Here is a 12,389-nt window from a genome sequence, read left to right as displayed (position 1 = left end):
AGTCGTGTCCGACTCTCCGCGACCCCATGAATCACAGCACGCCAGGCCTCCCTGTCCATCACCAACTCCCGGAGTACACTCAAACTCATGTCCACAGAGTCGGTGATGCCATCCAGCCATCTCATTCTCCGTCGTCCCCTTCTCCTCCCGCCCCCAACCTTTCCCAGCATCAGAGTCTTTTCCAGTGAGTCAACTCGTCGCATGAGGTGGCCAAAGTATTGGAGTTTCAGCTTTAGCATCAGTCCCTCCAATGAACATCCAGGATTGATCTTCTTTAGAATGGACTGGTTGTATCTCCTTGCAGTATAAGGGACTCTCAAGAGTCTTCTCCAACACCACAGTTCAAAAGCATCGATTCTTCGGCGATCAGCTTTCTTCACAGTCCAACTCTCACATCCATACATGACCACGGGAAAAACCATTGCCTTGACTAGACGGACCTTGGTCGGCAAAGTAATGTCTCTGCTTTTTAATATACTATCAAGGTTGGTCATAACTTTCCTTCCAAGGAGCAAGCGTCTTTTAATTTCATGGCTGCAATCAGCATCTGCAGTGATTTTGGAGCCCAAAAAAACAAAGTCTGACACTGTTTCCACTGTTTTTCCATCTATTTCCCATGAAGTGATGGGACCAGATGCCATGATCTTTGTTTTCTGAATGTTGAGCTTCAAGCCAACCTTTTCACTCTCCTCTTTCACTTTCATCAAGAGGCTTTTGAGTTCCTCTTCACTTTCTGCCATAAGGGTAGTGTCATCTGCATATCTGAGGTTATTGATATTTCTCCCAGCAATCTTGATTCCAGCTTGTGCTTCTTCCAGCCCAGCGTTCCTCATGATGTACTCTGCATATAAGTTAAATAAGCAAGGTGACAATATACAACCTTGACGCACTCCTTTTCCTATTTGGAACCAGTCTGTTGTTCCATGACCGGTTCTAACTGTTGCTTCCTGACCTGCATACAGGTTTCTCAAGAGGCAGGTCAGGTGGTCTGGGATTCCCATCTCTTTCAGAATGTTCCACAGTTTATTGTGATCCACACAGTCAAAGGCTTTGGCATAGTCAATGAAGCAGAAATAGATGTTTTTCTGGAACTCTCTTGCTTTCTCCATGATCCAGCGGATGTTGGCAATTTGATCTCTGGTGCCTCTGCCTTTTCTAAAACCTGCTTGAACATCTGGGAGTTCACGGTTTACATACTGCTGAAGCCTGGCTTGGAGAATTTTGAGCATGACTTTACTAGCGTGTGAGATGAGTGCAATTGTGCGGTAGTTTGAGCATTCTTTGGCATTGCCTTTCTTTGGGATTGGAATGAAGACTGACCTCTTCCAGTCCTGTGGCCACTGCTGAGTTTTCCAAATCTGCTGGCATATTGAGTGCAGCACTTTCACAGCATCATCTTTCAAGACTTGAAATAGCTCAACTGGAATTCCATCACCACCACTAGCTTTGTTCGTAGTGATGCTTTCTAAGGCCCACTTGACTTCACATTCCAAGATGTCTGGCTCTAGGTCAGTGATCACATTATCGTGACTATCTTGGTCGTGAAGATCTTTTTTGTACAGTTCTTCTGTGTATTCCTGCCACCTCTTCTTAATATCTTCTGCTTCTGTTAGGTCCATACCATTTCTGTCCTTTATCGAGCCCATCTTTGCGTGAAAAGTTCCCTTGGAATCTCTAATTTTCTTGAAGAGGTCTCTTGTTTTTCCTATTCTGTTGTTTTCCTCTATTTCTTTGCATTGATCACTGAGGAAGGCTTTCTTATCTCTCCTTGCTATTCTTTGGAACTCTGCATTCAGATGCTTATATCTTTCCTTTTCTCCTCTGCTTTTCGCCTCTCTTCTTTTTACAGCTATTTGTAAGGCCTCCTCAGACAGCCATTTCGCTCTTTTGCATTTCTTTCCCATGGGGATGGTCTTGGTCCCTGTCTCCTGTACAATGTCACGAACCTCCGTCCAGAGTTCATCAGGCACTCTATCAATCAGATCTAGTCCCTTAAATCTATTTCTCACTTCCACTGCATAATCATAAGGGATTTGATTGAGGTCATATCTGAATGGTCTAGTGGTTTTCCCTACTTTCTTCAATTTAAGTCTGAACTTCGCAATAAGGAGTTCATGATCTGAGCCACAGTCAGCTCCTGGTCTTGTTTTCGCTAACTGTATACAGCTTCTCCATCTTTGGTTGCAAAGAATATAATCAATCTGATTTCGGTGTTGACCATCTGGTGATGTCCATGTGTAGAGTCTTCTCTTGTGTTGTTGGAAGAGGGTGTTTGCTATGACCAGTGCATTCTCTTGACAAAACTCTATTAGCCTTTGCCCTGCTTCATTCCGTGCTCCAAGGCCAAATTTGCCAGTTACTCCAGGTGTTTCTTGACTTCCTACTTTTGCATTCCAGTCCCCTATAATGAAAAGGACATCTTTTTTGGGTGTTAGTTCTAAAAGGTCTTGTAGGTCTTCATAGAACTGATTAACTTCGGCTTCTTCAGCATTACTGGTTGGGGCATAGGCCTGGATTACTGTAATATTGAATGGTTTGCCTTGGAAACGAACAGAAATCATCCTGTCATTTTTAAGATTGCATCCAAGTACTGCATTTCGGACTCTTTTGTTGACCATGATGGCTACTCCATTTCTTCTAAGGGATTCCTGCCCACAGTAGTAGATATAATGGTCATCCGAGTTAAATTCACCCATTCCAGTCCATTTTAATTCACTGATTCCTAGAATGTCGACGTTCACTCTTGCCATCTCCTGTTTGACCACTTCCAACTTGCCTTGATTCATGGACCTGACATTCCAGGTTCCTATGCAATATTGCTCTTTACAGCACCGGACCTTGTTTCTATCATTGGTCACATCCACAACTGGGTATTGGTTTTGCTTTTGCTCCATCCCTTTATTCCTTCTATAGTTATTTCTCCACTGAGCTCCAGTAGCATACTGGGCACCTACCGACCTGGGGAATTCCTCATTCAGTATCCTATCATTTTGCCCTTTGTTACTGTTCACGGGGTTCTCAAGGCAAGTATACTGAAGTGGTTTGCCATTCCCTTCTCCAGGGGACCACATTCGGCTGTGGTCCATGTGATTAGATCAGCTAGTTTCCTGTGATTATGATTTCAGTTTGTCTGCCCTCTGGTGCCCCCTAGCAATACCTACCGTCTTATTTCGGTTTCTCTTACCTTGGTCGTGGAAAATCTCTTCACAGCCGCTCCAGCAAAGTGCAGCTGCTGTACCTTACCTTGGACGAGGGGTATCTCCTCAAGGCCCCCCGTCCTGACCTTGAACGCAGAGTAGCTCCTCTCGGCCCTCCTGCGCCCGCGCAGCCACCGCCTGTTGGACGTGGGGTAGCTCCTCTCGGCCGCCGGCCCTGGCCTCAGGCGTCGGGTAGCTCCTCACGGCCGCACCTCTTTGCGTGGCTCGTTGCGCCGGGGCCGGCGTCTCTCGCGTCGCGTCTGCGCCGCCGGGGCCGGCGTCTCTCGCGTCGCGTCTACCTTAGTAAACACCCCTTATCCCTGCTGATTTTCGATTCTGCTTTACTGATGTGGGAGCAAACAACCTTGTTTGAATAGGAAATTCTTAATAGAAGCTTTCACAGGTGTTACTCTATTACAACACTATCCTTTGAGGAAAGAGTCACTTCATGGTACTTGTAGCAGAAAACCTATACAATCTGATTTTAATATTTTTTATGAAACTGTATTAGCTTTTCAACGCATTGTGTTCTTTCTACTTCTATTTAAAAGCTGTTATTAATGGAGTTTATAATATGCTGAGGCTCAGAGCAGAGATAAACAGTGACGCTGTATGGAGAACTCAAAGCCCAGAGATTAACCAACTTCAAATCATCTGTGAATGACGATTTGCATGCCAAGCCCCTCATCTCATAACAAAGACACTGTGATCAGTGAAAGAAAAACTCACAGCAGTGAATTCCATCTATAATTAACTAGAACACTACCATTTTACAGCTAAACGTATATATACTAAAAGCAAAATATCAACAACTAACAAAACCGAGAAAGGGGAGAAATCAGATTTTATTAGAAAAACCCTCTTTTAGAATTAAGTAGAAAAGCAATTCTCATTTATTAAGGAATGCTGAAAAGCGCTACTTCTACCTCAAAAAATGTCTTAAAGATACTTCTTTGATTAAGAACTTCTCACTTCACGTTCCCTGGAGAAGGAATGGCAACGCAATCCAATATTCTTGCCTGGAGAATTCCATGGACAGAGGAGCCTGGTGGACTACTGTACATGGGGTCACAGAGTCGGGCATGACTGAGTGACTAACAGATACTTCACATTTGAAAAAACTTAGCAGCAAAATCATGGGAGCACAGTCTCTCTGGGTAACATGCTGTACAGGAATACGACCAACCTGAGACCAAATAAAATGGCAACTCCGAGCTGTGTGTCTTGAAGCACATGATTTAACTCAGCTGTCCTGAGTATCAGGTTGCCCCTCTGTCAAATGGGATAGTGATATCTGTCTCACAGGACTGTTGTGATGAGACGAAGCTTGTATAAATATTTATCCAGGTAACACACTGCATATTTTTCAATTATGAGAAGCACATCCTTCCTTCCACGCTACACATACATTTGAAATCAGGCTTCATTTCTTAAATGATATTAGATGCTCCTTATTCATCTCCTTTCCGCACCTAAATAAAAAGATGGTGATTCAACTAAAGATTATATCTAATTATCAAAGGTATGTTTTAAAATGAAGGAACATGAAAACAATCAGCCTAACCATATTAATTTCCTTTTTTTCTCTGCCGTTCAGGCACCCTACCATGGTAAGTACAGTTAACCTTTGGTGTCCAAAATGATCTTCTCCACAATATAACATTTAACACTCCTTACTCTAACATTTAACAACTGTCTCATCATTTTTCTAATGAAAATTATCTCAGGGCACCACTAAGTTGTGAAAGATACTGAACTAATAAGGCACTGATGGGGACAATCCCAAAGTCATGGAGCTGATGTATAAATTTAACAGATTCCTCTAGTGTCCTAGTGCTGAGAGTCAATAACTCAGGACATTTTTGTGTCTACTGGTAAACCTGAAGAGACAATAGCATAAAATAAGACTATTCAAGACAAACTTGCACATGTGATCACGATTCTCATTTTTTCCACACGATTCTCATTTTTTCCAAATAGGATGTACATAAATGATCTTTTGCCTCAGAAGGAGAAAAAAAGTACTGTTACCTTTTTTTGTTAAAAGAAAGACAGGGGCTTCTCCAGGAATCCAGCTTGCAATGCAAGGGACACTGGTTCCATCCAAGGTCCGGGAAGGTTCCCCATGCCAGGGAGCAACTAAGCCCATGAGCCACACTGCTGAGAGCAGGCACTGCAGCTACGGAAGCCCTCCCGCCGAGCACCTGTGCTCCCCAACGAGAGACACTCCTGCAAGGAAAAGCAGCCCCCACTCACCAAAACTAGAGAAAGCCCACGGACAGCAGTGGAGACCCACCACAGCCAATAAATAAATAAATCCAGATACGCAGATGACACCACCCTTAGGGCAGAAAGTGAAGAGGAACTAAAAAGCCTCTTGATGAAAGTGAAAGAGGAGAGTGAAAAGGTTGGCTTGAAGCTCAACATTCAGAAAACAAAGATCATGGCATCTGGTCCCATCACTTCATAGGAAATAGATGGGGAAACAGTGGAAACAGTGTCAGACTTGGGCTCCAATATCACTGCGGATGCTGATTATAGCTATGAAATTAAAAGACGCTTAGTCCTTGGAAGGAAAGTTATGACCAACCTAGATAGCATATTAAAAAGCAGAGACATTACTTTGCCAACCAAGGTCCGTCTAGTCAAGGCTATGGTTTTTCCAGTGGTCACGTATGGATGTGAGAGTTGGACTGTGAAGAAAGCTGATCGCCAAAGAATTGATGCTTTTGAACTGTGGTGTTGGAGAAGACTCTTGAGAGTCCCTTGGACTGCAAGGAGATCCAACCAGTCCATTCTAAAGGAGATCAATCCTGGGTGTTCATTGGAAGGACTGGTGCTAAAGCTGAAACTCCAAAACTTTGGCCAACTCATGTGACGAGTTGCCTCACTGGAAAAGACTCTGATGCTGGGAAGGACTGGAGGCAGGAGGAGAAGGGGACGACAGAGAATGAGATGGCTGGATGGCATCGCCGACTCTGTGGATATGAGTTTGAGTGAACTCCGGGAGTTGGTGATGGACAGGGAGGCCTGGCGTGCTGTGATTCATGGGGTCACAAAGAGTCGGACACGACTGAGTGACTGAACTGAACTGAATGTATTATAAGATATTAGTAACAGGGGAAACTGGATGTCAAATATATGGGAACCCTACAGTATCTTTGCAATTTTTCTGTATATTTAAACCTGTTCTAAAATTAAAACTTTACTCAAAATAAGAAATTAAAATATTTAACATGAGCGACTGAACTGAACTGAACATATAGCTTAACATTCAGTTCAGTTGTTCAGTCATGTCCAACTCTGCGACCCCATGGACTGCAGCACGCCAGGCCTCCCTGTCCATCACCAACTCCCGGAGTTCACTCAAACTCATGTCCATTGAGTCGGTGATGCCATCCAACCATCTCATCCTCTGTCGTCCCCTTCTCCTCCTGCCTTGACCCCTACTTTTCCCAATGTAAACCACTCCTACGTACATAAAATATCCTGAGGAAATAAAGGGAGTCCGCATGCAGAGAAGCTGACAATGGAGGCCTTCTTTCAGCTTCCTACAATGTACTGCATTTCACATGTGTGCCCAGGAATTTAACCAAATTTAATGTAACCATAAGGAATTTAAACAAACTAACTCCCACAAGAACACACAAATGGTTTAACATATTTTAGGCAAGAAATAGCAGGTAGAATATAACATTAATAATGTAAGTATAGGCTAGAAATAAAAGCAGTATTTCTCCCATTCCTAATATGAGTTCTTTATCAGTCATATGAGGTTTAAAATGATAGTTTTTAACTAATAAAAGCTGATCAGAAGTAGGCCAAAAAACTTCAAAATGATCAAGAGGCCCAGAGGCCCTTAGTGCATTATTTTAATGTAATGAATAAACCAAAGTTAGATACATATATCAAATGCGTATTTCTAAATAGTAATAAATTAATTAAAGGTAACAGTAGATTTATATCCACTATCATTAATGATGAGCCCTGCCCCAAATGTATGTTATGCTTCAAGATAACAGTTAATGATATTATGAAGTCTTTTTAATCAGCACAACATATATTCAAATTCTAAAAATAAACCTTTATCATTTGTAGTGATGTTTAAAGTTGTGCTATGGCAACCCACTCCAGTGTTCTTGCCTGGAGAATCCCAGGGACAGGGGAGCCTGGTGGGCTTCCGTCTATGGGGTCACACAGAGTCGGACACAACTGAAGTGACTTAGCAGCAGCAGCATGCCCTATTTAGTATTTTGTGACATTTCACAGAATATAATGGCAAATATGCAGAAGCCTTTACAGAAGTTTCTATCCAGTCTTTTTACATTTGTTGGATTCCAGGCCTGAAAATGAAATACTTGAAAAAGACACATTCTCAACAGATTCTCAAGAGCAAATGACTTCATTAAAGAAAAAAAGGTTTTGGCTAAAGCTGTGAAAGTGTAACCACTGAGAAGGCAGTCATTTGATCAGAATGAAAAGATTCTGACGTAAGGCTTAAAGGTTATCACCACATATGAAATTATTTTCCCCTTCATTCATAGACAAGCAGTAGTAGAAAAGCAGATGAATCCAAAAATGTACGAAGTGCTATAGGATATCACCGATATGGCTAATTTCCTAACAACAAAGCCTTCAATAAAGAGAGGAATACTTATAAGAAACCTGTATGCAGGTCAGGAAGCAACAGTTAGAACTGGACATGGAACAACAGACTGGTTCCAAATAGGAAAAGGAGTATGTCAAGGCTGTATATTGTCACCCTGCTTATTTAACTTATATGCACAGTACATCATGAGAAACACTGGGCTGGAAGAAGCACAAGCCAGAATCAAGACTGCTGGAAGAAATATCAATAACCTCAGATATGCAGATGACACCACCCTTATGGCAGAAAGTGAAGAAGAACTAAAGAGCCTCTTGATGAAAGTGAAAGAGGAGAGTGAAAAAGTTGGCTTTAAGCTCAACATTCAGAAAACGAAGATCATGGCATCCAGTCCCATCACTTCATGGCAGATAGATGGGGAAACAGTGGAACCAGTGGCTGACTTTATTTTTCTGGGCTCCAAAATCACTGCAGATGGTGACTGCAGCCATGAAATTAAAAGACGCTTACTCCTTGGAAGGAAACTTATGACCAACTGAAACAGCATATTAAAAAGCAGAGACATTACTTTGTCAACAAAGGTCCATCTAGTCAAGGCTATGGTTTTTCCAGTGGTCATGTATGGATGTGAAAGTTGGGACTGTGAAGAAAGCTGAGCACCGAAGAATTGATGCTTTTGAACTGTGGTGTTGGAGAAGACTCTTGGGAGTCCCTTGGACTGCAAGGAGATCCAACCAGTCCATCCTAAAGGAGATCAGTCCTGGGTGTTCATTGGAAGGACTGATGCTGAAGATGAAACTCCAATACTTTGGCCTCCTGATGTGAAGAGCTGACTCATTGGAAAGGACCCTGATGCTGGGAGGGATTGGGGGCAGGAGGAGAAGGGGATGACAGAGGATGAGATGGATGGATGGCATCATCGACTCGATGGACATGGGTTTGGGTAAACTCTGGGAGTTGGTGATGGACAGGGAGGCCTGGCGTGCTGCAGTTCATGGGGTCGCAAAAAGTTGGACATGACTGAGCGACTGAACTGACTGACTTATAAACTACAATAAGATATGCAGCAACTACAGCACATTGTTTAAGTGACTTAGCTCCAGAACTGGACTACATGAGCAGGAATACCGACAGTAAGATTCATTAGCTATGAGACCTTCGACACGTTATTTAATCTCTCTATGAGCTATTGTCATCTGTAGAATGGTGGTAATAATAATTTCTACCTTACAGAACTGGTGGAAGTATTATAAGAGATATTTCACTAAAGCACTTAGAACAATATCTGGCACATGCTAGGCACTCAATAAATATTAGTTATGAATGGGAGTAAAGCATTATGGGAGTATTCACGAAAATTTTTTTATACCACTACAGAATTAATCAATTACCTTTTGGCGAAGAACTTAGAAGACATCAAACTCAGAAATGAAACACGTTTGTTTGGTTTTTTTTCTTTTTTATAGATAAGTAAGAATAGCCTGTTCTAGGATATTACATACAGATTCAGGTCTTTGAGAATGCTCTATCAATGTCTCCTGCCTAATTAGTTAAAAGTTATATTGATAGTGTGGCCACAAACAGCTGACAGCAAATACTTCACTAGGTCTTAGGAACAGTATACATACCCTCAAATCAGGAGAAAAGTTCTCTGCAGAAGTTGATATGGAATCCGATGAGACAACAGAAGCTGATTTGGTATGCACTGAATTCTCTGAATGAGAAGTGGAAGCACTACAAGATACAAAAGCACAGGACATTTGAAAAATGGGCATGTTAAAAATTCAGAAATTTTATTAACTGTAACCCCACTGTTTATTAAAACTTCTACTGCCAACCAGTCCAATACTGACTATTAAATCTTATCTTTAAATACTGATAAATCGCAAGCTCTATTCCTAATAGGGCTAAGTAGTCTTACCATCCATATTCCCTTTAGACAGGCTTCCCCAGTATTTATGAATACACTCTAGGTTAATTCTTTCTTTTTATCTAACCATCCAATTAATCACTCAATTATCAGCCCAATATGCAAAAAACCATTACACCAGGCACTATGATTTGGAGATAAATAGGGCAAAACTCTCATGTTCATAAAGCTCACAAGCTTGTGGAAGAGACAGACAGATAAACAGCGCAATGTGGTAACTCTAACTGTACACATACACACACCCCCGAGGTGGACAGAGAGCCGAGAGACAGAGAGCACCATGATTATGAATCCGGAAAAAGGAAAAGAAAGCACCTAACTTTACCCAGGAAAGTTCAGGGAAGACATCACAGAGCAGGTGATACCTGAACTGAGTCTTCAAAGACAGGAAATTGCCAGGCTGACAAAACAAGCAAGGGAATTCCAAAAACAAAAAACACTAAAAGTACAGAATTATCAAAGAGCATAAAACACTTGAGAAACTACAAATAGTTTGACAGGGCTAGATGAGCAGAAGGGGAAAAGATAATGATGGAAAGATAAGCCTGTCTTTGTACCTTGTAACTTTCCCCTACAACCAAATCATGTGTTTTTTAACAAACCTGTCTTATATATCCATTTTTTCCATTACACTAAGTAATCACATTCTATACTTTTATTCTCTTAAATTCTTATAGAACTTTGGATACCTGATCACATACTGCCTTTTACGGTTTATTGGTCTCAAGTATGTAAATGTTGTCTCACCAATTAAAATTTCAATGTCCCAAGAAGGACTGTGTCTTTATTTTCCGTAAAATCTACTTCAGTGCCTTTGTACATAGTTAACGTGTATTATGTTTATTAAATTCAAAACTACAGTGACAATAAACAGATGCCACAAACTGAATGATTTACATCATTTCCTTTTATCAGCAGAAGAAACTTAAAATTATTTAAGGAAGAAAAATCAATGGCAGGAAAATCTCAGACATTTTGAACTGAAACTTAAAGTTCTGACTAAGAAATACATTTTCCTAAAGCTTCACTCCCAACATATTAAAAGCCTACTTCACACAAAAAGTCAAGAGTCTAATGGGATACTCTACCTTGAGGTTGTGATATTTAGAAACCACATTTTTGTTAAAATTTGTCCACCATAATACCTGCATGTAGTGACTACTAAATTATGTTTACAATGTGAAAATCATCTCCCCTCAAATAACTGTCAGTTCATTTTTATTGAGGTTTGGATACTAAAAATACTGTATATATTTTAGGTGTACAACATGATATTCTGATATATGTATTCACTATGAAATGACCACCACAATAAAGCTAATTGAGACACCAACACCTCACACAGTTACCTTTCTTTCTATGGTGAGACACTTTGAGATCTACTATCTTGGCAATTTCAAGTTTACAATATTATTAAACTATAGTCACTATGCTATATATTAGGTACCCAGACGTAATTTATATCTGAAAATTTGTCCCTTTTGATCAAATTTTTCCCCCTTAACAGACAGGATTTAAAAACATTTTCTCTCACTCTGTCGGTCACTTTGATGTAGTCCTAATAGTTCGTTTTTACTTTTGTTACCTGCCCTAACAGTGGCAAATCCGAGAAACCATTCTCAAGACCAGTACCAGAGAGTTTTTCCTCAATGTTTTCCTCCAGGAGTTCTACAGATTCAGGTCTTACTTTTAAATGCTTAATCCATTTTGGTTGATTTCTGTGTGTGATGTAATATAAGGGTCCAATTTCACCCTTCTGCATATGGACATCCATTTTCACCAACACTATTCATTGAAGAGTCTATCATTTTACCACTGTTCATTCCTGGTGCTGTTTACAAAGGGAGATTGACTGTATACACGTGTAGTTCTATTTCTGGGCTCTCCAATCTGTTCTGCTGTCCACTGTTTTGATAACCACAGCCCTGCAATACAGTTTGAGGTTAGGAAGTATGATGCCTCCAGCTCTGTTCTTTGTGCTCAAGACTGTGTTAGCCATGTTGGGTTTTTCATGGTTCCATACTGACTTCAATACTGTTTTTTCTATCTGTGTAAAATGCCATTAGAATTTTTATGTAGCATGCACTGAATCTGTAAATCACTTTGAGCAGCAATGACATTTTAACAAGATTAATTTTACCAATTCATTAACACAGGATAACTTTCCATCGATTTGTGTCTTTTTCAATTTCTTCCATCATTGTTTTATAGTTTTCTTCATACAGGTCTTTAACTTCCTTGGATAATTTTATTCCTTAGTATTCTATTTTTTTTGATGCTATTGCAATGAATTTGTTTCCTTAATGTCTTTTTGGTAAAATGCATTATTAGTATATAGAAACAACTGACTTCTGCATGTTGATTTTGTATCCTGCTGCTTTCCTGAATGTATTAGTTTTTTGTACAGTTTTTTACAATGTTGCTGTATAAAATCATGCTATCTACATTTTTATATATTTATACAATGTGAAAATCATCTCCCTCAAAATAATCACTTCATTTAAATGAATGAAAAGGGCATTCCACTGGGAACACTTCAAAAATTTTTTTTCAAATACAAACATCTCTTTATTAACTATTTCAAAGTATAATTGTGGTTAATCGTTTTTGTGTCCAAGAATCTATAATATGACAAGGGAACAGTCATAAGAATTCT

The 12,389-nt window shown here is 40.4% G+C and overlaps 1 protein-coding gene across 3 annotated transcripts in view; it reads right to left on the bottom strand.

Moving 5' to 3' along the window:
• MTMR2 (myotubularin related protein 2) overlaps positions 1-12,389 on the bottom strand; it is a 118,407-nt gene that overhangs the window by 66,254 nt on the left and 39,764 nt on the right. For 2 of the 3 annotated variants that reach the window (XM_055422909.2, XM_055422910.2), the window contains one exon: positions 9,432-9,537. In XM_055422909.2, coding sequence (XP_055278884.1) covers positions 9,432-9,537 — 106 coding nt within the window. Of the gene's footprint in view, positions 1-4,383; positions 4,606-9,431; positions 9,538-12,389 lie in introns of those variants that run through there. The other variant, XM_088842895.1, reaches the window with a different exon arrangement.

Source organism: Moschus berezovskii, chromosome 14 (assembly GCF_049115385.1).
Source record: "Moschus berezovskii isolate FMDL1 chromosome 14, NW_MosBer_1.0, whole genome shotgun sequence".
NCBI classification, from domain to species: Eukaryota; Metazoa; Chordata; class Mammalia; order Artiodactyla; family Moschidae; genus Moschus; species Moschus berezovskii.
The sequence above is the reverse complement of the archived record's forward strand: the minus strand, read 5'-3'. Positions and strand labels throughout refer to the sequence as shown.